Source organism: Sinohyriopsis cumingii, chromosome 16 (assembly GCF_028554795.1).
Source record: "Sinohyriopsis cumingii isolate HCF-2022 chromosome 16, ASM2855479v2, whole genome shotgun sequence".
Lineage (NCBI taxonomy): Eukaryota > Metazoa > Mollusca > Bivalvia > Unionida > Unionidae > Sinohyriopsis > Sinohyriopsis cumingii.
In genome coordinates, this window is record NC_142976.1 from 9,672,220 (window position 1) to 9,699,710 (window position 27,491).

General features: G+C 36.0%; 1 protein-coding gene across 1 annotated transcript; it reads right to left on the reverse strand.

The window, feature by feature from the left end:
- Positions 1–1,070: 1,070 nt before the first annotated feature.
- Positions 1,071–17,050, reverse strand: LOC149779923 (rhomboid-related protein 2-like). The gene is made up of 10 exons (XM_089936621.1): positions 16,545–17,050; positions 15,166–15,189; positions 14,676–14,831; positions 11,869–12,033; positions 10,007–10,161; positions 6,173–6,285; positions 5,283–5,383; positions 3,655–3,748; positions 2,872–2,967; positions 1,071–1,515 (listed from the first exon to the last, which is right to left on the reverse strand). The coding sequence occupies exons 1-10, from the start codon at positions 16,644–16,646 to the stop codon at positions 1,358–1,360; spliced, it is 1,164 nt and encodes a 387-aa protein (XP_089792747.1). The 5' UTR covers positions 16,647–17,050; the 3' UTR covers positions 1,071–1,357.
- Positions 17,051–27,491: the final 10,441 nt, after the last annotated feature.

A 27,491-nucleotide genomic window follows, 5' to 3' on the forward strand; every position in this document is an offset into this window, starting at 1 on the left:
CACCACCCGTTGCTAAACAGTCAAGTGCGACTGCGTCAACATATTTATATAGATATATAAATGATTTTCGATTCTGATCTTTCACTCTATTTGTTATAGAGTTCACGGGTTCTTTCTTCCTTAACCTCGCGTGGTCGTTAGGATGACAACGACCAGGACGATGACGTTGCAGATATTGCTGATGATAATAATTATAAATAATTTAATTATTATCTCTTTTGCATCGGGACTTATTATTAAACTCGATCAGTAAACCGTTTTGACCTGTCAGGTAAATAGGTCATTTGTGTCGAATGTTGAAAAGCGTCCGTCCTGTTTCAAACATGTCGATTGTTGGTTCTGCTCATTTTAACAAAATCTTTAACATAATATTAGCTAAATGTCGGTGAAATAGGAAATAAGTGCTGTTCCCAATGGCACACTGAGGCAGCCGACCCGGGTTGGCCTAGGCTGATATCGAACCGAGACACTTAGATTACGCGTCCGACACTCCACTATCTGAGGTTCAGCGTTTCCCATGCAATGTGTAATAAGTCTACACTGCAGTGTTGTTTCTGTGTAATAAAGTCTACACCGCAGTGTTGTTTCTGTGTAATAAAGTCTACACTGCAGTGTTGTTTCTGTGTAATAAAGTCTACACTGCAGTGTTGTTTCTGTGTATAAAGTCGTTTTGCACCATTGTGATTTAGTTTAAACTGTTCGAAGAAATATACATACAAAAGCACGCACGTATGCACGAAAATCAAAAGACTCAGAAGATCAGACGAATATTGCACCCACTATATTTGAAAATTCAGATTGGCTTCTAAATGAGTGCATTGCATATGATGAGTTCTATACAAATGTAGTTTTTTTCTTTCCCACCTTTATATTTCTTTACCTTTCGGACCTTTCCCTATCTCTCAGTCCTATCCCTACCTCTCTGAAATAGTCGAGATTTTGTATTCACAGACTGAGATGTAGGTGCAAATCTGGGCTCAACATCGTAAACTCGCAGTATCAACTGAGCGTGATGTCAGGTAATTTATTCAGGTCAGAAAATTTGTTTTAGTCAAAAACAACGAGTAGCCTTTATTTCTTTACCAGTCACTTTTAATGACTTTATAAAGCACAAAATTCGTCATCAAATACGCACATTACGCTTTTCGTTTCGTTAGCCACAATAATTCGGAAATTTTTTTTATTAAATTCTTTGCATATATTGTTTAATTTTCCTATTCAATTTTTTTTTCTGCGGGCACTGATTGCAGTGCAAAGTTCCATAGCACACACACACACACACACACACACACACACCGATGTATGTAGAATATTAAAAGTGTCATATTTTCAGCGATGCTATCACAGCCGATTTGATCTAAGACCAGTCTGTAGGCGGATATCCATCATATACTCCATTAAATATCACAGCAGTCACAACAAACAGCATGAATACAGTCAGTGTAACAACTCCAACAGTCCTCTCCCAGGGAAGCTCAATTAAATTCTTCAAAAATGGAACTCCAACCAGTAAACCTGCCAGACAGAGATGAAAAGAACAACCTGTAATTTATAATTTGACAGTATCTGTACACATGATGCGTTAGCCTTCTAGATGATCGGGATTTCGCAAATGGAAATATGCCAGCAATACAATATCCCCCTTCTCTACTAATTAATTTTTGTGATATAAATTAAAGTTTGACTTGTCTCAGTCAAATTAAAGCGTGACTTGTGTCTCAGTCAAATTAAAGAGTGACTTGTCTCAGTCAAATTAAAGTGTGACTTGTCTCAGTCAAATTAAAGTATGACTTGTCTCAGTCAAATTAAAGTGTGACTTGTCTCAGTCCGATAGCTACTAGAGTTTAAAAATCACACACATGTACTCCATGCATCGTTTACTAATTAGATTATAGAGATTCACTAGTTAAGACACCGTATTGATAACACATATATTGGTATTAATCACTGACTCCACCCAAATTTACAGTCAAGCCGGTATAAATACGTTATCATTAACATTTTGCGATGATAAATCAATGCATGCACGTGAGGTGCATTTGATGTATTAATAGCACTTGGAGAAGTTTAAATTTACGGGGAATAAAACACCAGACACATCAAATCATGTTTGTTATTGATTCCACCAATTATAGATTATTTGATAACAAAAAAGTCGTATTTGATCTATATGTATATGAGAAATTTAAAGACATTTCTTTACAACGATCCTTTATTTATGAAGATATCAAATGATTTTGCCCAGAAGTGCGACTATTTCACTTAATCCAACTGAATTCGTCTATACTTAGAGAATTTAGAACTGTTGGTGTAAATAATTAGATTTTTCAGAACAGTGAATATCGTGAATCGTCGCAAATTTTTAACTCCAAAAGTTGATTGTGACGGAACGTAAACAACAAGTCCTTCCAACATAAGACTTGTGGCCATTTTCTCAATAAGTAAAATTAATATAAATTTCCAATGTAAAACGACTCTGAAGGTCCAAAACCTATCCATGACTGCCTTTACGTTTCAGTTACATGTCTGCTATCTGGCTGGAATTCAGTACCGATCATCAAAAGGTCATGACATAAAAAGTATCTTCCAGGAGTTCGGAGGTGGGGGTGGGGATAGCATCGGAGGAATCTTAAAGTAAATACAAAGGGAAATGGATGTGTTCAAAAAGTGTGCTTCAATCAAAACCTTTCAAAAAAGAAACGTAGTTTGAAAGGATTACCAGGTTTAACATTGAATTAGTGTCTGGTTACTTATACAACGCAAGCGTGAGGTGTTTGTTAGTGAAATCTTATTTTCTTTTGAATGGACCATGACTGGTATAATGAAATGGAGAGAGGTTTTATGAAAGAAAAATGAGTGACGGAGCTGTACCTGCTAATAAACCGCCTATGTGGGCTGCTACTCCAATTTTTTCCCCTTCCGGATCAGTATACCTTTTGTAAATGGCATATCCGGTATCTCCACCCACTACAATTTAAAATGAACGGGGGAATAAAATCAAACTTTAAATGGAGAAGAAGAAAATGCATGTATGCATGTATATTTTATGTGTGTGTGTGTGTGTGTGTGTGTGTGTGTGTGTATGTATGTATCCATTTATATACACGTGTATAAATGCTAAGTTACTTAGAAGGCAGCGATAAAATGAATGAGAATATTTCATCATCGTTCTTAATGTTGAATGGACAACGTTTGTATATACATCCTCATGCCTGATGCAGTTATAATGTTGAATGGACAACGTTTGTATATACATCTTCATGCCTGATGCAGTTATAATGTTGAATGGACAACGTTTGTATATACATCCTCATGCCTGATGCAGTTATAATGTTAAATGGACAACGTTTGTATGTACATCCTCATGCCTGATGCAGTTAAAATGCTGAATGGACAACGTCTGTATATACATCTTCATGCCTAATGCAGTTATAATGTTAAATGGATAACCGTTTGTATATACATATTCATGCCTGATGCAGTTATAATGCTGAATGGACAACGTTTGTATATACATCCTCATGCCCGATGCATTTATAACCTGCACATTTAAGAGTACAAAGCCATGCTGATCGTATTCAGAATCCTGATCCATGTAAGCACATTTTGTGTATATGAGAGAGAGAGAGAGAGAGAGAGAGAGAGAGAGATTACCTATGGAAAGAATTATGATAAATCTCATGGGAGCTGATAGGAAAAATCGGAACGGATTCCCTCCCTTGCATTCATGGTTCATTTCCTTCCAGTTCTAAAAAGAAATGTTAATCTTGTGACGAAAATGACAAAAACCGCATCAGTCAAATCCAGCTATAAACTACCCCAGTGTATTCGTGTGAAGATGTGGCTCAGTATAAGAGAATATCTACGTTTTTTAAGGTAGATGTAGGGAACTATTTAACTAGTGAAGAATACACCTTTGAAGGTATTGTCACAAGTGACGTCAAGAGTGAAATATTTCCTTACATCTAAGAAAAGTGTAAATGTTCTGTTTATTGCATAAATTTTGAAAGAAAAAGCAGTATATTTGCCTTGGAAGTTTATTATCATTATACGCCTAAGTGATTAATGGCTGTATTACTACAAATATAAAAATGTGAGAAATTTTACAATAATTTAGGACAGTGAGTTTTTTTTTAAACAAATTTGTCTTATACATATAATGGTTCAAATTGTTTCTTCTTTCCCAAATTATTTACTGTTTTTATATGAAAGTGAAGTTATTATTTATTTTTCGTTAATAGTTTGTTATGCTCGGATTAACAGACCTACAGTGGCAATTATTGGTGTAGTGATAAAGTATCAGACGTGATGCGCATGGCCTTGGCAGGCTTACAGTCAAGTTCTGTTAGAAACTCCGCCCACATTTTAAGCATCATTTAATTTCAGTTTGAAAATCAACACTCATCCATCTCAGATTCCTCCATTGCTTTTAAATATGATAGTGTGTGTGATGAGAGTTAAAATCGTTAATTAAACAATGATATTATTATATTTAATCAAGAATATTTATCTAAAAGTTTGTAAGGTTTGTCGTAAAGTGCAACTTGTACTGAATTTCGAACAGAAACAGTCACTGGCAATTTGTACTTCGTGCGAAAACTATTTTAAAGAAGGTATTAGTTGACTAAATGCTTTCTGTTGTTTGGAGTAAGATTTTAGACATGTTTTATGGCACCTTCTCATTGCTTGGAAATATTTCGTGACATTATATATTTTAAGATCTGTTAATCCTGATTTTGTTTTTAAAATTTGGGAGGGGTGGAAGAACATAAATTAGGCCTAAATATGGAAATATAAGTTATTTGTTTCAATATAATCGTGTAAATGTGTAGTTAAATACAACGATCTCATCACAGTGTAATGGTATAAAGGTGCGGTTAATACAACGATCTTATCCCAGTGTATTCGTGTCAAGGTGTGGTTCAATAAAGTGATCTTATCTCAGTGTAGTTGTATCAAGGTGCAGTGGATACAATGATCATATCTCAGTATAATCGTATCAAGGTGCGGTTAAATAAAGTGACCTTAACCCAGTGTATTCGAGTCAAGTTGCGGTTAAATAAAGTGGCCGTAACCCAGTGTATTTGAGTCAAGGTACGGCTAAATAAACTGATCTTATCCCAGTATATTCGTGTAAATCTATGTTTATTTATGAGCATCCACACCGTAGTATGCAACTGTCTTCCTTCAACGCAATGAACGTCATGTTATCGCCGGTTCTTATTTTTAATCTCTCTTATCGATTTGATGAATTAAAACCTCGCAATCGTAATAATATTTACCACGATAACGGAGGCCAGATGCCCCCCAATTAAAGCATAACATCCGCCGCTGGCCCCAACCAACAATGCCCAGTGGTCAGTTAAGGAGTGGGCCAGGGAGCCTGCAAAAAAAAGGCATGTTGAAGATACAATACTGAGGTGTTGCAAAATTGATAGATTCATAATGAAAGGATTTGTCATTTTATGAAAATACTCAAGAGGCCTGACAGAACTCAAGTTTTAAACATGAAACATAATGATGAGACACATGACGTTGGATATACGTAGTAATGCTCTTCTTTACAGTGTACTGTTAACGGTTTTGTATAAACAATTTCTTTAAATAAAATAAACAAACATATCCTAATTGTAACGTTTTCTTCATGCGCTTAGATATATCTGGGATGAAACTGTCATACTTCTTATGCATGACTTTCTTTCTTTTCACTGGTCCTTTGCAAATGGACGCCGGTACCATTTTAAAACTCAGAACTAGACGACAATTTTTCCACTTAGCTTCTTAATTAATGTTGCTTACACGTGACATTCTTTCCTTTCAATGGTCCACTGCAAACGGACGCTGGTACTGTTTTAAAAATCAGAATTAAACGATTCTTTTTCCAGTTAGTTTCCTAATTAATTCTGCTTATTAAATTGTCAAGGGCAATGGCCTATTCCTTTCTAGAGAGGCTCGTACCATTGACACTTATTGAAAACCATAGCTCCACCCACTGTTAATGATATCTCCAGCAGTGATCGCGTTACAATAGTGATATTGATATATCGTATCTCAAGGGTGTCACTTCCCGTGAATATAAGACATGCAAGTCCAGCACGCAATTTACACAGAGCAGACTTGCATATATGTTGGAAAGAGGGAACTATGATAATGATCTTCATACAACTCTCACCTGCTGTGATGCCTATGAAGTAGATCGCCATCACTCTAAGACCCTTGTGTACAATCTCTAGAGGAAGGCCAAATATCACATGAATCACTAGATTGTTAATCAAGTGAATGTATCTGAAAAAAATATAAGGGGCACTTCAGATATAATAAAGCACGGTTATATTGTTTATGCCACATGTCGCATTGTATCATGTATCGCCTGACTGAAAATTCAGCGCAATCTGACACCTCGATGAACATACAAGGAAGCATTCATGTTACATAATAATTTTACCTGTATAAAATGAATAGATCATACATATCAAATTTCATACTACCGAAAAAACAGCAAATTGACGCCAGATATATTTAAAATGTTAAAATGGACGCATAGAGTGTAACTAGTTCCAAAAAAACAAGTTAGTTATTAGCTTAAAAAACAAAACATACAAAAATCAGAGACCTTTTGTTGCCATGCGTTTTTCACGCGCGACGTTCAAGTCAACGTATTGCGTTCACATAGCGACTATGTGTGCGTCAGCAGCACAATGCAACTTTTTATATGTTGTGTTTTGTTACCTTTTATATATTGTTTTTTTTTCGGAAGACTTCAATAGAACTTGAATTGCTGAAAGAAAACACAGGAAGATATGGAAATGGATATGAAAGAGCTGAGAACGAAGAATGTAAGTCACGATTGCAGGATGTATTTTCGGATGAAACAGTCCAAATACATACTATACACTGACTTAAAAGTGTTCTACTAAGTGCAAAGAAATTGCTATAGCAACTAAGAAGCCAAACATGTATTGCAGAGTTTCGGAAGAAAGATTGTTAAATAGTTTAGTATTAGTCATACAAAGCACATGATGGAAAAATGTTGACGTTGAAAGGACATGAGCTCTAAATATTGAACAAAACGCAATGGAAAAAACCAAACAAATCTACATTAGTTGGGTGTTATTAAATTTCGTGTAGAAAAAAAGCTTTTTTATAAAGAGAAAAATAATAGTATAACTGGTAATTGGGAAGTAGTGTTATAATATATATATAACTGACAACGAACAGCGCAAAATAGTGTTTAACTATACTCAACTCATTAACCACTTTCTAATTTCTAACGTGACTGTCGCAAATGGGTAGCAGTGTCATCTTATTCGCGAGTATAATCAAGACGGAGTTTCTACACTGACATCGTTGTCACAGTCGCGTGGGCGAATCTATTATTTTTTTCCAAACAGTGGGAGTTATGTAATTCATAGTCTCGATATGCTCCCGTAAATTTCAATAACTTAGAGCGTTACATCCGTTTGAACCGATGTGCATAAGAGTTACGCCGCTTGCTCATACATTGCAAATTGGACGGCACAGTTTTACCCTCGATGTATCACCGAAAATAGACTTTTCCAGGAAGCGAAAAATGCAGCAAACTCATTGTTACGCTGGATACTAGTCTGGTTTGAAACGCGTAGTAGATTATAGTTTTAGGGATCGCCTGGTGGATGTTTAGAAATTATGAATGAATAAATGGTTAAGTTGTGTTGTTTCTGTTTTTGTATCCTCGATGCTTTTCGTTTTTGAAATCACAAGGCGGGTACACACTGCTGTGATGATAGGCTAATACCATAGCCTAAACACTTTCGACGCTGACTGAGTCTTTTACAAAGAAACATTATGAAACAGAGACAAACAATACACACCAAGGAAACGTTGAATTTACAAAATTTTATATGATTATGGATGATAGAAGTATCGTTTCAAAATTGTGGATATCGCGCCTTATTGATTTGAACTCCGATGAAAAAAGGGAATTATATATGGTTCTGACCTTCAAACAAAGTAGCAAAACGCGCCATCGATTTCGCGGTATAAAGTGATTTAATTGCTGATTATTTTTCGGATAATTCTTTGATCATTTATTAACAATACGCAAACTATTAATACTAATACCAACAAAATCTAAAAGAGTAGTAATTATAGGTAAGTGAATGAATAATTATATACCAAATTAATCAATTTCTTTTTGTATATGAATTCAAGCTGCATTTTCCCAAGGCACCGTAGTACTAAAAGGTTTTTTAGTGCCAGCCAAAGGCAAAAATATACTGAGCACAACTTTAACAAGTGAAACCCTTACAAATATAGAGTTCAGGGCAAAAAGATAAAGTGTAAAATGTCACATGATGATTTAATTCATTTTATTATATTTACCCGTGGGTGTCCATTCAGTTTCTTATGGATTTAAGCCGCTTGGTTTCAGTGTTCTTAGGATGCGTATCCAGTAAAATGTCGTTTCTTTACTAGTTTTGGAACCCAAGTTTCAGTTGTGAGCAATTGCAGTTAGTATTATGACAATGCCAGTATGGCCAGAGCAAGAAAAGCGTTCTTCTATCGAATTTGTGTCCAACAACGTTGTCATATAATTAGATATGTGAAGACTAATCAATTTATGTAATGTTCTGTTTTTTATATTGTGCTTGGACCATTTGTGTTTTAATCGTTCGCTCTTCATTTTGCTACATCAAGTTTGTCTTAGTCAAATGTTAGCATGATTTGACCCTTTTGTTACCCCGAGGCCCTTATGTACTAGTATGTTCTGGTTTGTGACTGTTGTTAACTTTGTTCTAACTAGGATGTGTTGAGGTTTTTCGGTTTCTTTTCGAAATGTTTCTTTTGACAAAGACTCAAAGAGGATAGAAAGCTCTTAGTCGGTTTAAAACAACAACAGCAGCAAAAACAATACCCCCCCATAAAGTTTTGCACTATACGCTGTCAGTATTCATCTGTTTTGTTTTACATATATCATGGTAGTCAATATATGACACCCACAATCCCTTGTTCAATCCAGGGTACTTGAAAGGATTGCTATTTGCCACACACACACACACACACACACACACACACACACACACACACACAATACTGTATTTGAATGTCTCGAAATTTATCGACGTATTTATTCAATTTTGATCATATTATCGTAAGCTGTGAGGTGATCCAGCTCATTGTCTTGCTTACTATGTAACATTTATTTTACATGAAAACACAAAGGAGACGATATCTTATTACTTGTACTTCAGTTGACGGGTCTGGCAATGTTTGGCTTGAATTTCAATGTTCTCTTATCCCTCGAGATGTAAAAATAAAAATAACATACAAGTGAATAAAGAACTTCTGCATATATTTACTGGAAGGTTAACTTTAGTGTTCTCGTATCTTAATGCAAAAGTATATAAATAGAAATCACGCGTCTATTATAGTGACTGTGCCGGACGATATAAAAATCAGTAAACAGATTTTGGTATTCCACTACAAAATAATGTAAAACATAGATTGAAGTATACAAAACAAGGCGCAATAACCCAATTACTGAAGTGTGCGAGAAACGACGGACATCAATCAAGGCACAAGTTGCAGTGTGCCAGTTTGGCTTAGGATCGAAGCCAACTCGAGGAGGAGCATTTCAAATTAAGTAAGCAATAATAATTAAAACAAATAAAGTGTGTTAAGGAAAAACGCCTTTGAACACTATTTTTAACATGTTGCATACACGAATCATTCACACATTGATTGAACTATGCCTGACGAAGAAGACTGATTTGTGACCAATCCCATACAAAGCATAAAGAAAATTGACGGTGTGATGACAGACAAGGAAAGCAAAGGTACTATCTGAATAGGATTGACAAGACAAGGAACCAAGTCACTGATTACATTAGTCAGTTAAAACAATCATAAATTAAACGCTGACTGGGCTAAGCAGGACAAGAAAAGATGCACAACAACACTTATGCTGAAGAAGGCAAGCGTCAATTAAGCATCAAAAGTTATTGGATAGTTCTGGGAAGGACTTTACCCGTCGTGAATTAGAGAGTATGTGAAGAAGCGCCAGGCCTGGTAACGGCGGGAAGGTTCATATACCAGAGGACTGTAGAAAGGAGTTCCGCTATTTGCTGTCACCGGTGTGCCGCGATTCGACAACTCAATGGCGTATACTACGAACACGACGATCTGAAAAACAGCGGTACAAATAAGATATGTGCAACATTCATTGTCAATTTAAAGCAATCAATGTAAAGGATATTCTGAAGGAGGTGGATTGATTAAGTCAATTTTCCTCGAAAAAGAAATAAACACTAAAATGTAAATTTTTTATATAGGTACTTCCTATTAAACAGCAACAGCACATACTTCTGAAAGTTCAAACATTTTCTTTGCTGACACAGTCGAATTAGGGTAAATAACAACTTGAAGTATTTCGGATTTGCTTAAACTTTGATCATTCATTCAGATGATCGAAAACATTTACAATGTCTCGATGAATTTCAGTTTTGATGACCAATAGGGTGATATGCTCACTGCAGATTCTCAGATATGCAGATAGTCATTACATGGATAAACGAGGTCGCATCCAGGCCGGCCTTAGGCCGATTGGACCGATTTGTTAGGGCCCTGGGCTGATAGATAAAATGGGACACACATGTCACATAAACATCATGGAACACGTGCCACAGAAACACCATGGAATTCAACAATCTAATCAGGATTTTGGTGACAAAGCAGGACAAAGCAGACTCAAATGGGCAACAATGCTAGGTCTACATCTTGCCTAGAAATCTACAACTAACAAATAGAAACACTGAACACCATTTAAAATATTAAAATGTTTTTCTTCTTCACATCAGGTCAAAGTAAATTTTCGATCCCACCTCATAATTGGATCCATACAAACATTACAGTGTTAATAATAAACAACCCAAATAAATCAATGTTTTCGATTACGACTACGCGAAAAGCAGACTTTCAATCCTGCATGGGCAAAATAAGACTTGAATTCCATACATCACAACTGTATAGGAACAACGAACTTCATGCCCGAAACATGCGTACTACGGCGTGCATGATACCATATATAGGAAACAGACACATATGCATATACAAAAAATACTCACAATTAGACTGTATTAATGTTTTTATCTTTTTGGCTTAAATTACTTCAATTCAAAATTCTTATAAGTTAGTATTTAGATAGAAACGAAACTGACCGATTTGATCTAGATAGTGCCAGTCCTTACACAAACAATGGACGCATTTACAACAATAGCATACACAATAGCACCACACAAGACCAAAACGGAGGCTATGGAAAAAGTCACAAAAGACACCACCAATAATAAATATATGGGGAAGGGCAAGGAAATCAGTTCTCCCAACACATGTGGGGAGATAGGCGAGTACAAAAATAAATTTAATAGATAAAGGCAGGAACAAAAGGAAACTAGGCCAACTGCCCGGAACAAAGGGAAGGAAGTACTTCTCCAGCCCGAGTCTTTCTAAGAGGGAAAAATCAATCTTATATGATTCAAATAAATAGAACATAGAGCAACCCCGGCCAAAGTCTATATTAAGAAAAACATATATTTATGTATTTTATATATACACTACAACTACAAAAGGGAGGGCAGGGAAACTTAAAATAAAACTCCCTCTTTATAACATTTCGGAAATACAGGGTCACACTTCTAAGTCCTAACCAGCAAGACATGCCGTGACGTGACAAAGAGGTGTCAACAAAACGGAAGAAAGGGCTAACTATAGAGGCGAAGTGAAAGTGTATGTCTGGAGGAGGTTGCTAACCTGAAGTGAGTTTGTCAAGGGGATATGCACTGGAGAATGTTGGAAAGAATTGCAGAAGTAATTTTAGGGAAAGTGACTAACCTGAACAGCACTGATAATAGGGATGAATATGGGAGGAGGACTGCAGGTGTAGGCCTTTAGAAAATCTTGCCGCAGAGAGCGGGGAACAATATTATGAATCGCCAGGCCTATCAGTCTGTTCATGGCTGTTCTCTCCTTCCGACTGAGAAACTCTGGATTAGTCATCTGTAATAATAATAATAGTAATAATAATAATAACACTGTATGTATGTATGCACGTATGTATGTATGTATGTATATTAGGCCTTTTCAGCTTGAACATCATCACAGGACGCAAGTTTTGGCAAATAACATGCCCCATTAGTCGCCTATTACAAGAAACCTGAGGGTTCACTATTAAAAATACTCATAGTAAACAAATCTACAAATAAATATAATAATATATTGGAGATCGTAACTCCTGATTCAGAGCAATTTACTGCAGGATGCCAGAACCGAAACGGGCATATTCCAAGGAGTCTCTCTGCTACCATTGCTGTTTATGGTTATATTGCTCCTACAAAAAAGACTGCTTTGACAGCATAAGGTCGGATACAAACCGCAAAAGAACTCCACGAAGTTCAATTGCCACCTGTTCGTGGAAAATATGATGTACTATTGGCAATATGGAAAATGCATGTACATAGATGTTTTGGTCCAGATAGAAAGGATGGTCACTTTGATACCAAAACGGAATTTGAAATCGACGGCTGCGCGACCTAAGGCATTATTCGTGGAAAACAAACAAAAATAACAAGGTATAAAGGTCCTAAAGAACCATAGGAAAATGGAGACTATCTATAAACGGGAGTTTGTTTGAGCCCAAAAAAAAAACGTAAACTATGATGAATGACGATTAAAACCAGACTGGACTGCTATCAAATGGTAGCAAATGTACCTGGCTAAAAGGTAACCGAAACCAGAGTCGCGATGACCATACCTGGACAATCGCTATCACTAGATACGAAGCCGGCATCGTTGACTGAACCAGCAAAGAGTTAAAAGATATAAATAGAAATATACATTTACGAAGCACTTCATTCGTAAGTGTTTAAAAAAATAATATGCCTTCTCAGTAAAATTGGAAGACTGCATGGGCTGAAAAGAAAAGACTTACAATGTAAGTCAGGGAAAATAAGGAAGAATTACCAGCCTTAGTCTAGGAAGAACACCTTCTCAAAAGTAGCGAAACCAGGACCACATGAAAGCCAAAAGAAAGAACAATACAGTAGCAAAGAGTAATTTCGGTCTGCAACGGAGAACCAGATCGATGAGAGCAGGTGGCTAGTATGTCATACGATGTAGCTGTCCCTGCCCTACCCTTTCCCGCCTTTACCATGTCTAGAAACTCCTGGTACGTGATGTGATATGATGTAGCTGTCCCTGTCGTCCCCTTTCCCACCCGTAATAATAATAATAATAATAATAATAATAATGAGGACTTTGTATAGCGCCTAATCTTTAGAAGCTCTAAGCGCTTTACAACATTAGACAACACCTATAAGATAAAAAACATAATAATACGATTACATTAGAAAACATTAAAAAAACATGCTGAGAATATTTAAGGTAGGAAGCATTATTAGGTCTTTAAGTTTTTTCTTACAGTCGAAATAAGTGAGTTTTGAGAGCCCTCTTGAATGTGATCACTGTGTCTTTGTGTCTAATTTCAGTGGGCAATTCATTGCTGAGCCCCGGTATGCAAAAGAACGCTGTCCATATGACTTTGTTTTAATAGTGGAAATAATGAGTATACGACTGTCAGAAGAGGAGCGTAAGTATCTTGCTGGTGTTTACACGTGGGTGAGGTCGGATAGGTATGTTGGACTGGAGTCAGTCAGTGAAACGTAGCACAGAGAACAAATTTTGTATTTGATTCTGGATTGAATGGATAGCCAGTGTAGGGTCCAGAGCAGCGGGGAGGTGTGCTCTGATCGTGGTACTCTAAGTATAATCCGAGCAGCTGTGTTTTGAACATTTTGAAGTTTCTGGAGCAGATATTGAGATGAACCAGACAGAACTGAGTTACAATTGTCCAGTCTTGAAAGTACTAATGAACACACATGTGTTTTAGTGGCATCAACTGAAAGATATTTGCGAATTGAGCTGATGCGTCTCAGCTCAAGATATGCAGCCTTGCATAATGTTCATGACATGTTGGTGCAATATGAGAGTACTGTCCAGAGTAACACCTAGGTTTTGTACTGATTGTGTGAATTTAATGTTGGTGTTGCTGATATTTATTGTTTGAGGTAAAGGATGTGAATGAGAAAGTCTTTGTGTTGTGATCAGAATGGCCTCAGTTTTATCATTCATCTGCAGCTTGTTACCATGTGTTTAAATTCCTGGCATGTGATGTCATGTGATACAGCTGTATCTATCACCCCCATCCCCGCCCTTACCGTGTGTTTAAATCCCTGGTATGTGATGTGATGTGATACAGATGTATCTACCACCCCCTTTCCCGCCCTTACCATGTGTTTAAATTCCTGGTATGTGATGTGATGTGATACAGATGTATCTACCACCCCCTTTCCCGCCCTTACCATGTGTTTAAATTCCTGGTATGTGATGTGATGTGATACAGTTGTATCTACCACCCCCTTTCCCGCCCTTACCATGTGTTTAAATTCCTGGTATGTGACGTGATGTGATACAGTTGTATCTACCACCCCCTTTCCCGCCCTTACCATGTGTTTAAATTCCTGGTATGTGATGTGATGTGATATAGTTGTATCTACCACCCCCTTTCCCGCCCTTACCATATATATAAACTCCTGGTATATGATGTGATGTAGCTGTCACCGCCGGATCTTTCCCGCCCTTACCATGTCTGTAAATTCCTGGTAAGTAATATAGCTGTCCCCGTCAACATCGGCTCTCTCTAGCAAAAGTTCAAGCCTCTTGTTCGGAATTGTGTGTGTAATGCCAGTTTCTTCAAGCTGATCCCGTAACTCCAACACTGACACCCCCATGTTACCATGCTGTCAAAATAAAAATTAATATTTCCTCATAAACAAGATACATAACAGATATTGCACGATGGAAACAATAATCAATAAAATGATATCAACTATTATAAATGGCATACATTAATTAATAATTTAAATAAATTTCCGGATCTATCCTGCATATATGCTAATACGTATTTATGCATATGCATTTAATTATATGTATGTGTGCATGTAAGTATGTATGTACACATTCCTGTTTTCCAGTTACTTTGTATTCATCTATTTAATTATCTATTCATTCTGAATTAGTGAAGGAGCAACTTAAACTACACCAGAGAGAGAGAGAGAGAGAGAGAGAGAGTACCTTGTCGAATACAGGCTTCACGGTCTGTGGGTGCATGAAGAAAAAAAAAAGAATAAAATCGTACAAAAGTTATGTACATATATTTGTTAAATGGAATGAATCAGAAGACACGTACAAATTTAAATATTACGGAGAAAATAAATACAATTTCGTGCTTTGTTGTCAAAGGGAAGATTTTTTTTTTTATATAATCAGAGTACCGTATGGTATAGTCCGATAAATCAACCCCACAAATTTGTGTTGATACTGTTCGGCGATCTTGTGGGTTGATATCACCTGTTCATTAAAATATGCAATTTTGCTGCAGACAAATCATTCCTGAACAAACCCGTGTACACTTTAGACACATACCGGTAATTAGTAACAGCCATATCAAGCGCGAAATTCAAAATGGCCACAAGACAGATGACTGTACTATTCCAGGTGGATTTACAAGTCATTAAACATATGATTGCTCAGGAAATATAATCTACGGCAGCAAAAGAATCCATCAGCCTACGGTAGCTGCACAGCCACGAGAAATACCGGTAAGTGTATAAAATATGCATCGATGTGTGCAGCCAAATTTGCATGCAGATAATTGCAGCTTTTAATGAATAGGTGATATCAGCCCCTCACCCGAAAATTAATATAATCACGGATGAAGGGCTGATTGATCGGTCTACGTATGGTAGTAAATAAAAACCAACCACACACACGACATTATTCAGACCACCGGAATTAATACTTTTCTTCACGAGGGCACTCAGCACGCAAAATAAGCAGGGGCACCCGCAGTTATTCTTCTTCTTTTTTGGTGGGTGGGTGGGGAGTAAACATGTAGTGGTCAGGTATTAAGTTTTATGGATGTGGACCAATACATGTTTAGAGGTGGGGTGGGGGTAAATGTCTCCCTCTCCTTTCCCCTATGTGCCGGCGCCCATGCTATGTGAATATATATATATGTAAGAATATTTTTTGTTTGAACAAGAACTAGGTCAGGCCCGGGTGTTTCTTACCCTAGGGGCCGTGATCGCTGTCTATGGTGCACATGTATGCATGTATGTTTTCCGGTTACTTTGTATTCACCTATTTATTTATCTATTAATTCTGAATTGAGAGAGAGAGAGAGAGAGAGAGAGAGAGAGAGGGAACATGTAAGAATATTTTTTGTTTGAAGAAGAACTAGGTCAGGCCCGGGTATTTCTTACCCTAGGGGCCGTGATCGCTCTCTATGGTGCACATGTATGTATGTATGTATGTATGTATGTATGTATGTTTTCCGGTTACTTTGTATTCACCTATTTATTTATCTATTAATTCTGAATTGAGAGAGAGAGAGAGAGAGAGAGAGAGAGAGAGAGTGAAGTAATTCCAATATTTAGAAAAGTTTTTTTAACCTCTTCTAACTCCTGTCTCAGTTCCCTCAGTCGCTTTAGTTCTGTCTCTCGTGTCCTGCGCATGCTCCTGTTCCACTGGCGTAGTCGATTTAACCCAGACATGTTTACATTGACTCAATACACTATTCAAGTCCTCACCATTTGTCGTAATACACATAGACGCTAGGGTAAAACTGGGTAGTTTCGTTTAGGTCTGTCTAACCCCATACCATAAACGCTTACATGATATGGGTCGTTGCGGTGTGTAAGGAAGTCCAAACATGAGAACACGTAGAGTTTCTTTTAAAAATGAGAACACACACCTTTTCTGTTCCTTTCAATTTGTAATACAGGCTGTGTGATAATCTCGAATGATCATGTTGACATGTAGAGTTAGACATACACGTAATATTATGACCACTGTGTCCCTGTAGGTTTTAGAATGACGAACATAAATACAGGTCCAAAGGTCCAAACACGTGTCTGCTACGTAATGTTTAATCGGTGTCGAGATTTATTTAATAATAGCCAGCTGCTTTATCCAGATAACTATTAAATTACAAGTGCACTCGAAGCGTGGAGTGTATAAATGTAGCGTAAATCCCAGGACTCTTAGCCAGTGGGGAATATTGTACCGAGTCAAATAGAAGTAATGTAAACACGATATCTCTACCTGTAGACATTTAGTTTTATGAACTAGCTATCGTATATCTTTTGTTGTGAGAGGCGTATGTAGCGGGATATCAAGCAGCATAATGAAGGATTTGTTCGGTCAACGTGAGCATTAATTCGGTATTAAAATGATAGCAGGGAGATACAATTCATACAAGTGACTATCGGGGCCCAGGTTGGCCGATTGGTGTAAGGCGCTCTCCTTTACAGATCACTGACCAATCGGAACGTAATGGCAGCACAGGACCGGACACTGTACCAGCAAGTATGTTGTCGCCATTTTTCCATGGACATTACTGGTAGCTACCAGCAATGTCAGAAAAAGGAGATCTACTTGTTAGTTTATCGACACTCGACAAGGTAACAGCAATAGTACATCAAGGCATCTCCTTAGGATGCAAACTAGACTAGGGCGTTGTTGAGACAGTCACTTATCTAATTACAAACAAGTTGTAAGATTACTTAGTAAAAAGTTGCTAAAAGCACATGGTGAAAATCCGGCGAGATTCCAACTTGCAGATCAACTACAAGATACAATACAGGAAGTTATTCGTAGTAATGGTAGACAAGGAGAGAACTTACTGTACACCATAGACATACTAATACTAAAGAATTACATCTCTGCACAGATGCGAATCACCAAAAATATCAAACTGATGTGTATTCCTACAAAAAGCACCTGAGGTTATTTCACGACCTGACGAAAATGGCGATATTTCGATCGATCACTGTCCATCTCACCTCTGTCTGCGTGGCTTCGAGTCGCGGCTCGACGAACGTGGGAACGTGAGAAAGTTTGCCGGTAGCTTCCCATGGGTCGGTGGTTCTTTCCGGGGTTCTTCCTCCACGAAATATACTGGCGCCATGTATAGAAGGCCAGTTTATCCCAGAGAACTAGGCGGCCACCTAGGTCGCCAAGATTTTGGAAGCGCCACAAACGAAGTACAATATCAGGTTATTTATTTATTATCATTAAATATGTAGACTAATTAATGAGAAGAATAAATTATCAATCCGAACGTTTATTAGTACTAATGAACAGTTTAAATAAGCGATGCCCTGGGGAGAGGGTTGGTTGGTGCGCAAAGTGGAATGTTCGCCAAGGGCACAAACTATCCTTGCATCGGTCCTGCATGTATAGCCTATACTGTGCTGACCCCTTTGACTGTTTGGTAATAATTGTTCAATGATGATCGTAGAAATCTAGACAGGATATTTGCTTCAAACTAGTGAATAATAAATACATTTAATCGAGTGGTGAAGAACTATTTATCCACCGAGATGAAATATATCAGTTATTCACTCGCAGGAAGCAAATTTTCTTTTTCTTTTATCCTGAAACATTGGCTAGCAAGATGTATGACAGAATGAAATAGTAGATTTCTTACAGGATCCTGCGCAGTGTCAGCCGTTTACCGTTCACGTTCTGCTATGTTTTGTGAATATCGAATTAGAGAAGAAAAAAAATGCAGCTTGTTGAATTTATTCTTTACAGGAGGTGGCCGTACTTATTGCTCGACTGCTAAAAGTCTAATAATAATTTCAAATTCTTAGTCAATATGATATCAGTGACTATTCTCGGCCAGTGAAAAAATATATTATCAAGATTATTTCTCTCAGATAATCCAGTACTTCAGGGTCTAGCATAAAATAATTCTTATTATTTGGCTCTAATTTCCAAAACAAACCTTGACGCAAATATATAATATGCAGAGAAGAAACAAAAGTTGCATCATCTTTTCTAAATTGTTGTTTTTGTTGCAGCAAGTGTTTTCAAGGGCATGCAGAAGTACCACAGAAGTTGCCTGTTGAAAAACCTGAAAATCACTGCATAAAAATCGCTAACCATTTTTTTCTCCGCATACGAGTTTGTGCATATATGTATTTATACCGGATAAAGTGGATAGTGCTGAGAAAGTATATTATACAGATTAGAGAATATTTCCATTCGTCCCTACTGAGATTGGAACCTGTGTTCGAGGGTTATAGCGCCAATCATCTTGCCTCCATGCACCAGTTCCATATATCCTTGTGAATGGCTTACCATTTAAAGACTTGTTTTAATTGAAGAGTTTAGCAATAACTCGGTTACATTGAAAATTTCTAACATTGAAATCACACAAAAACCCTCCCCCCATTAGACAATTAATTAAAACAATACCGGGAAAGTAGCTTACATGCAATAAAATGCAATAAAACATACACAATGATGATGTCTTAACATGAACAACGTTGAAACATTTGATCAAAAATATGTTTTGTAGGTTTTAATTATAAGCATATAAAGAGGTTTTAGCGTGGAAAACTCATTACAAACTTATTACCTTATCCTAATTTTGAAGACATCACAGATAAATAATGCTAATTTATTTTGAACATTTACTCGTAAATGAGACACAAAATAGATATATATCTTTTGAAAGATGCGTTTTCTGTCTTCATGCTCTTTCCTTGTCGAATATTATATAATTGGTCTCATGTTTCTTATAGTTTATTATCATATCCAACCATATACAATCGTGATCAATACAAAACGTTAAAGACATATTTCTCTGTTTCTGTAACTGCTGCTTCATGTTATGTCCATAGTAATCACTGTATAGTAATCATTAATTTATTTGAATGTTTGATTGAAATACCTTTCGGGATGGACCTGAAGCATTTACATCATAGTATCAATTATTTAAATTCTTTCTGGGTCAGTCATGTATGACATTTGTTAAGTTTGTATTGACAGCTTCATCAATGATCCTTTCTTTCTTATGATGCAGTTATAACAGAAAGGAAGTCAATTCCTATACTTTTCATTAATACAATTAGCCAATGTATCCAAGGTAAATGTACTGTACGTAATAAAGTTATTCCATGGTTCTTGTACCGTGTATCAGATGAGATACGTTTTCTAATATAATTGTAAATCTCAAGTCTGGAGGAAGAGCAGTTTTCAGTGGACAATGATCTGTTAATCAAATGGTATTTTTATCATATAGAAAACAGAAAACAGTTTTGGCACCATTATTCTGTGCATTAACCAATCCTGTTATAAAGTTTCTTGGATTTTCATTCAAACAACCCTGCTCTATTTTATTTGTTCACAGAGCTGTCGATATAAACAAATCTGTAAATAAATTATTACATCTCTAACAAGCATTCTTCCGAGATCGTTTACAACATACTTGTTGGCATCTCTCATAAATTTCATGTCATTCGAAACAGAAACAAAATTACAAGGTACAGTATTGATATCAGTTCCTAACTAGCCGGCACAGTTTATCTTGATTATTATTTGTAGTTCACCGTGTTAGACCTAAGCATGTTTACAGCATGGTATTTCTAATCCACTGTACCATTGTAACATGCACTTTGTCAATAAAGTGTGGGTTTTCAGATAAATATGAATGACCTCATTTCATTTCTATAATCATTTATGACGCTTAAATGTCCCAATTGTGACTCACAGACAAGCACAGTTGAATCAGCAGACGTGTTTGAGTATTTATGTTCAAGTAGCACACGCTATGCATTGCCGCTACGATGTGTTCTCCGCAGCTGTTGTAAAAGGCGTATTTAAAAAAATACAGAATGCACCCCCACCCCAAGGTTGTCTACACGCATCTTAATCCTATGATCTCTTGTGCATTTAGCCTTTTATTCACTGTCAGTCGTCTGGAAATGTATAGGTCCAATTCTATATGTAATGGCTCTGTACATCTTTTACGAAATATTTGGTAGTATTTTCGATCAGAACCATGTATATGTGTAATTGCTGCTTGCTGTTAATCACAGCTTTGTGCTGCAAATAATTATGACTACAAATTGAACTACTCACTGATGCAGCTTGTACAAAAATTGCTTTTGCTCGTCCTGTATTTCATTACAATACCGTAACTCTTACATGAACACGGTACCATTTACAAATGCTTCATATAAGTGACCTAATCTATGTTACCATTCTATGGTGTTAAATTAAGTAACAGAAAGAAGCGAAATAAGTTTAGTAAACTTGAACAAATTTGTTTTCTGTATGTTACAAAGTGAAAAGTTAAGAGGAACTTACAGTATTGTTAATTAAATCCTAACTAATCTTAAATGTTCTATACCAGGTCCGGAAATTTAGAATGTTCGGAATGAATTCCAATATTGAATGTGCTGATGTACCAATAGACGTGAATGCCGTGATGCACCAATAGTCTTGATTAATAACAATCATATAATTCAGACTGTCTTTGAGTGGATTCACAATAATCCCACAGTAGTGCTTTAGCCCAAAAAGTCAATGAGTACTTTGCAATTCCAATGATTAATTAAAATAAATGGATCCTCTCAAATTATATCAGAACACTACTAACACCTCCGATCATAGATTTCCAAAGACTGATGTGAAACAGAAATTAAGTATTTATTTACAGAATATATATATTTCACTTGACATAAATACAATAAAATACCCAGGGTGTATCGATTCAAATGTAAAATTCCATCAAATTAGAAACGCAGTTTAGGTCTTGATCAAGCAAACATATTTAAAATAAATGCCAAAAGTCAGGTAGGCCAAAGCCCTACCATCGATCATGGACAAAGGTCAATCACAAAATATAAATTAAATATACACAACAATCTATATGGCTCACCTATTTTGTCATTCAAGAGTATTATCTTTATTTGACGTCTATGGTAGTTAATTTTGGCCATAGAATACGTATATGTTAAGTGAACCGAAAGTGTTTGACAAGACAAGATCTTTGTTGAATCTGTTGCCCGTGAATATGGGAAGACGTGACACTAGTTGCCACCACTTACAAATTTTGCTTACGCTTAGTACTACTTGCATCTTGTGTAATTCAGTGATGTTTTGTGGTGTTTTTTCTTGCTTAAAAAGGTTATATATTATTTATATATGTTGTAATAGGATGTTTTGCTCATTATTTATTATTCACAAATGTAAAGAGCAAAGCGATAGTTATGCGAACAAGTCCACAAGTTCTAAAGACACTTATACCCAAGATAAACACTAGTTTGAATTACGACGGCAGTAAATAAATATTTATAAGGCACATAAGAAGGCATCTAAAAGCATTAAGTGTAGGATGTCGACATACAATTAAAGCAGCACCATGATGAGTAGAAGAATACGATAAAAATTGCTCCTTCAGACTATCGAGTTTTTGTAACCAGACCTTGTTCTCCTATTCCTTTTATTGAGGAAGTCGAACATATTGCTCTGCTTTGATTGAAATCACTATTTTTCTTTTGCAATTCTTATTTTGACTATCACGTCTTCGTCTTTTATCACTTACAGCACCTGGTGGATGGATAAAATATAATATAACATTATTTCTTGTGAATGCGACACCAGCAACAATTGTTCCACTAATCATAACTGCTATATTATTTTAACATTGTCTCGAGAAATTATTAGATTCTATCTGTCATCTCAGAAATGGTTCACATTCTGTCAACACTGTCTCTTAAAGTCTCAAATGTTCTTATAGAATTATAAAGAATGTTAAATCTTTCCTTAAACCAGTTACGTTCATCTAAAAAGTTTATTTGTTTCTAATTTTTCCTTTTCGCTATAGATCGTTAGTTTGAACAATTTACATATATGTCTTTTTATTTTTGTTTTAAAAGCACGAAGATCTTAAATAGAGGAAGGCACAATGGTAGAAAATTTTGTCACACATACCTTTTTGCCCAGACACATTGGCAACATAGCAGTATACGTTTAACTTTGATCATATTTGCCTTTGGCCCCCTTCTCAAATTGTACCAGATCATTGGATCGTTAATAATAGTACATGGAATGAGTATGATTGTCCCTGGTTTCGTACCAGCTGTTTAAGACTAGTTTGTGTTCCCATCTACTTTTCATTGTAGCTTATCAGATCATATTATAAAACAAGAGATCATGGTGCAGATTAACGGCAAATACTCATTATGTGATGCATGAGTTAACACATAAAGGTATCGGATTATTATTATTATTATTATTATTATTATTATAGTTTCTAAAATGTTCATCGATGTGTTGATGTATCGTGCTCTCTTCTTTCTTTACCGTCTTCATCTGAATCCCATAATTCGAAGAAAACAGTTGCTTCAAGAAAGCGTTAGACTGCTTTTGTTCGTCCAGTCATTGTTTCTGCTACTGTCATTTTTCGATTGATCTGGAGATAGAAATAAACATTTTACTTCTGAAAAACAGTTATTGTGCTGAAATTGTATTGGAAGTTCACGTGCTTGGGACATATGGACTCGGAGCATGCGACAAGGCTCAACAAAGCTCTCTTCCGCAAAACATACTATAATTAAAATATATTATATTTGAGAGTAGCAAAGTTTGACATTACTGCCATTTTTATTTTACACCATGGCTCGTTATGACGGCCATAGTTTTGACATCAACTATTAAAACATCGTTCTCTTCTAAATAATACATAGGTGGTTGTTTCTCTGAAATAACATATTAAGTTCTAGCTGTGCAAAATACAATGTCTAATGCAAAGAAATAATGAACATAAATGTAAAACCAAATCATACGGTTCAAGTTTACAATTGATAACAATTGCGTATACACCTGATTTTGTTTATGACATATTTGGTATGAATGTTGTATTTAAAAAATGGTGATGGAACATGGTTAAATCCCTAACTATTAACTAATATCTGGGGTTAATTTGCAAATATAATTTCCTATGTTTTGAATCTATAATCATTTGTGGTCTGTCTAACAAATGAAACCATATTTATAAAATTTACATGTAAAGTTTTGCCTTCCTGAGTAGGATACGATTATGAATTAGTACAAATATGGAAATCATTAGGCCATACACATCGATGCGTGATTTTGAGTTTCTTTTAAAACTGTTATCGATTGTCTTTTTAAATTATTTCATTCTAACACCCAATGCAAAAATCTTTGTGCCCATTTCGAAGTTCAGTTCAATTTTAAATCCACCAGTCTCTGTTGCTATCTATTCCTCCATATCATTTAAATACTTTATTTTTCGTTTCAATTTTGTTATCTGTTACATCAATACTACATCGGTTGTTTTAATCACTTTTTGATCAACCTACAATGTTTCATCTGTTATAGATTTTTCAATCTTAACGTGCAATTTCATGTACAATTTATTTAATGTTACACCATTTATAGTTTCTATGTCTTCAATTAAAGTAACACTATATCAACCATAAGTTATCTAAATGTTTCATCGTTACATATTAGGTTTTGTCTTTTTTTTGCAGATACTACGCTATTACGTATATTAGTTAAGGACCCATGTGTTAATAGACAACCATTTGTAAAGTAGCTAAATAAAACATGAATGATTGGCTATCAAAGCCTTTAATGGCCTTTTTGAGTTTCGGATTTATGTCGGACGACATGTAGGAATAAGTTTTTTAATATTCATTTGATCAGTTAGTTGTACAACAGAGTTTACAAAATCATAATGTATGATTCCGTATTGGAAGAGCGTTAAAGAACTTAATGTTACAAAATAGTTTGCTTAAATACTAGATTTTTCCTTTTCAATCGATCTTTCTCTGAAAAAGTTATGTTATTATGACCCTCAAACGTTCGGCATTAGAGTTTGAATTTCCTTTCGCATCGACAGTGCTTATGACTGTCTTGTAAACGTTCGTGCGCTATGAGGTAGATTTACAACATCCCTATTGAGCATGTATAATGGCGGATTTATAAATACCTCCCGCAACTTCATCATAGTCTTTCTGTATACGTCTATGAGAACAGTATGAAATGCAATGTGGTAAACAAAGGTAATAATGATTATTTTTAAATTAGACTAAAATTTCTTTCTATTCATGCACTTAATATCCTACCCCTTTCAGTCGTTCAGTTTGCTAACGTTTGGAGTACCTAAATCATTTGCCTGATTTCAATATTTTCCTGGTAAACATTGGAAGGCAACTCTTTTAAAAAATTTGCTTTGCATTTGAAATTCTTACGGTAGCACCTAATTAAGACTTCGGCTTTCAAAACTTAATAGATATCAAGTAACAATAGCAATTGTTCCACGATTGACATCTATTTTCTTTGATTGCTTCTGTCAGATTCGTGTATGTTGATCTGTGATGGATGTTTTTGTATCCATCAGTTAGTTAAAACTTCAACCCATTTTCCGTGTTCATCTCGAGGGAAACACATCCAGGTTACAGTCATTAGAGTTTAATTTAACATTTTCCCCGCTGAATACGAACTTTTTAGTTCGAGTAAGTTGAACTTATTTAGAAGTTTTCGAATCCACCAAATCTCTAATGTTTCTACTGTAAAAAGCATTACCTGCATTAACTTGCATTGGTGCTGGTACTCTCGGAGGATTTATTTAAAAATATCGTGTATAGTGTCACACCTTTTTGGTTTTCGAAAGTATATCGAAAAACATCAAACACTTTCAAAATTGGTTTTTGTCGCATATTTGTACGTCAGCAACGTTTGCTTGACTCTGATCATCCACGTGACTGACTTGAACTCTTTTGTAGGGAAATATATTTAATGCTTGATCATATAATGTTCAGTTCAGCATTCTTCATTACGTATTTTCTTTATATTTTTTTTATCCCGTGTACTTTGTTGACACAATTCGGTGATATTTGTGTAATTGGCTGAACTTTTTTATTTTCGTGGAAAATATGCCTTAAATGCTGTTATTTGTAAGTCATTTAAAACAAAACAAACCAGCTATATAATAATTTACACAAGATATATTCTCTTTTAGCATTATCAACAACTAGATGACCTTATAAAATGGGTACACCTTTATTTTCAACAACATACAGTCTTTTTTCTTCAATACTTTCTAATTTATAAATGACTTGAGAGATTATATGTCTGATTCCGCAATTCCTATGGTTTTTTTTTTAAAAACCACTTCATATAGTGTGTTACACCATACACCAATGAATAAACCATCATGCCATCAGGGCTGATGCAAGTCATCTCAATGCTACTGTCATTTAAGTAATATATAAGTCTCCATTTAAAAACAAACACCGGATGGTCCCTTTTCTTGATATTTAAAATTCACCAATTAATATCTTGCTTTGAATCCAGTTCTTCAACACAACATAACGTGGCCATACTTTTATCACGTGTACACTTGTAATCCAGTAGATACTCTCATTTTAACTGGACATTAGTTGTTCCATATTGTAGTCAGGAAATGTCTTTTCACCTCTCTAAAAGGAACTGAATTAGTACGATGTAGTTTAGTACCATTATTCATGGTGTACAAAAACTAGTGCTTGTTAAATTGTTCGATTTTGTGTTATTTACGTGCGAAAATGCGATGTTGGTACACAACAAATTTGAGTAGTTTAGTCATTTTGGGGTAATTTTTTATTTTCAAAATCCCTTTTAATCGTATTGATTTAGGACTGAGTATTTTTTCTAATGACCACAAACTACACGTAAAAAGAAAATTATGAGTGCCCCAATATCAATATAATAACCACTCATGTAGAGGCCTAATTTGTATGGTTGACAACTGTATAATTACATCATTATACATAATCATAATTTGGACCGGACCGTTCCGGTGGCCTAAGTGGTTAGAGCGTCTGCCTGAATGATGGATGTCGCGGGTTCGAATCCCCAGTCGATTCATGACAGAGACTCTTAAAATTAGTACTAGATGCTGCCTCGCTTGGTGCTTAGCGTTACGAGATTAGTGTTAGGACTGGTGGCAGGATAATCTGAATGGGTGGGACATATGCAACATGTCTGTGGCATGACGCCCCAGTGCTAGACATCACAATAATATGCCCCACTAGCGTAGCGAAATGTCTCAAATTGTTAAACTTTGCGTTAAAAGTCCAAACACACACACACACACACCAATTTGTATGCTTGGCAAATATATAATTACTACTAATATATAGTCCTGATCGTAATTTGTATGGTTGGCAAATGTACAATTACCACCAATGCAGTCTTAAATTGTATATTAGCTCGACAACTGTGTAATTACCACCCGTGCATATTCTTAGTCCTAATTTGTATGCGTGATAACTGCACATTTGCCACTTGTGTATACTCCTGGTCCTAACTTGCAAGTTTGGCAACTGTTTAATTACTACTAGTGTAGGGGCCCCAAGTGGCCGAGTGGTCTAGCGTGGGTACGTGGGAAAGCTTCTCGTGGGTCGGTGGTTCTTCCCTGGGTTTTCCAGGGTTCTTCCTCCACCAGTTATACTGGCCGCCATGTATAGCGTATCTTGTGCTGAAAAATGGCGTTAAACCCTAGAACAACAACAACAACTACTCGTGTATTCCTA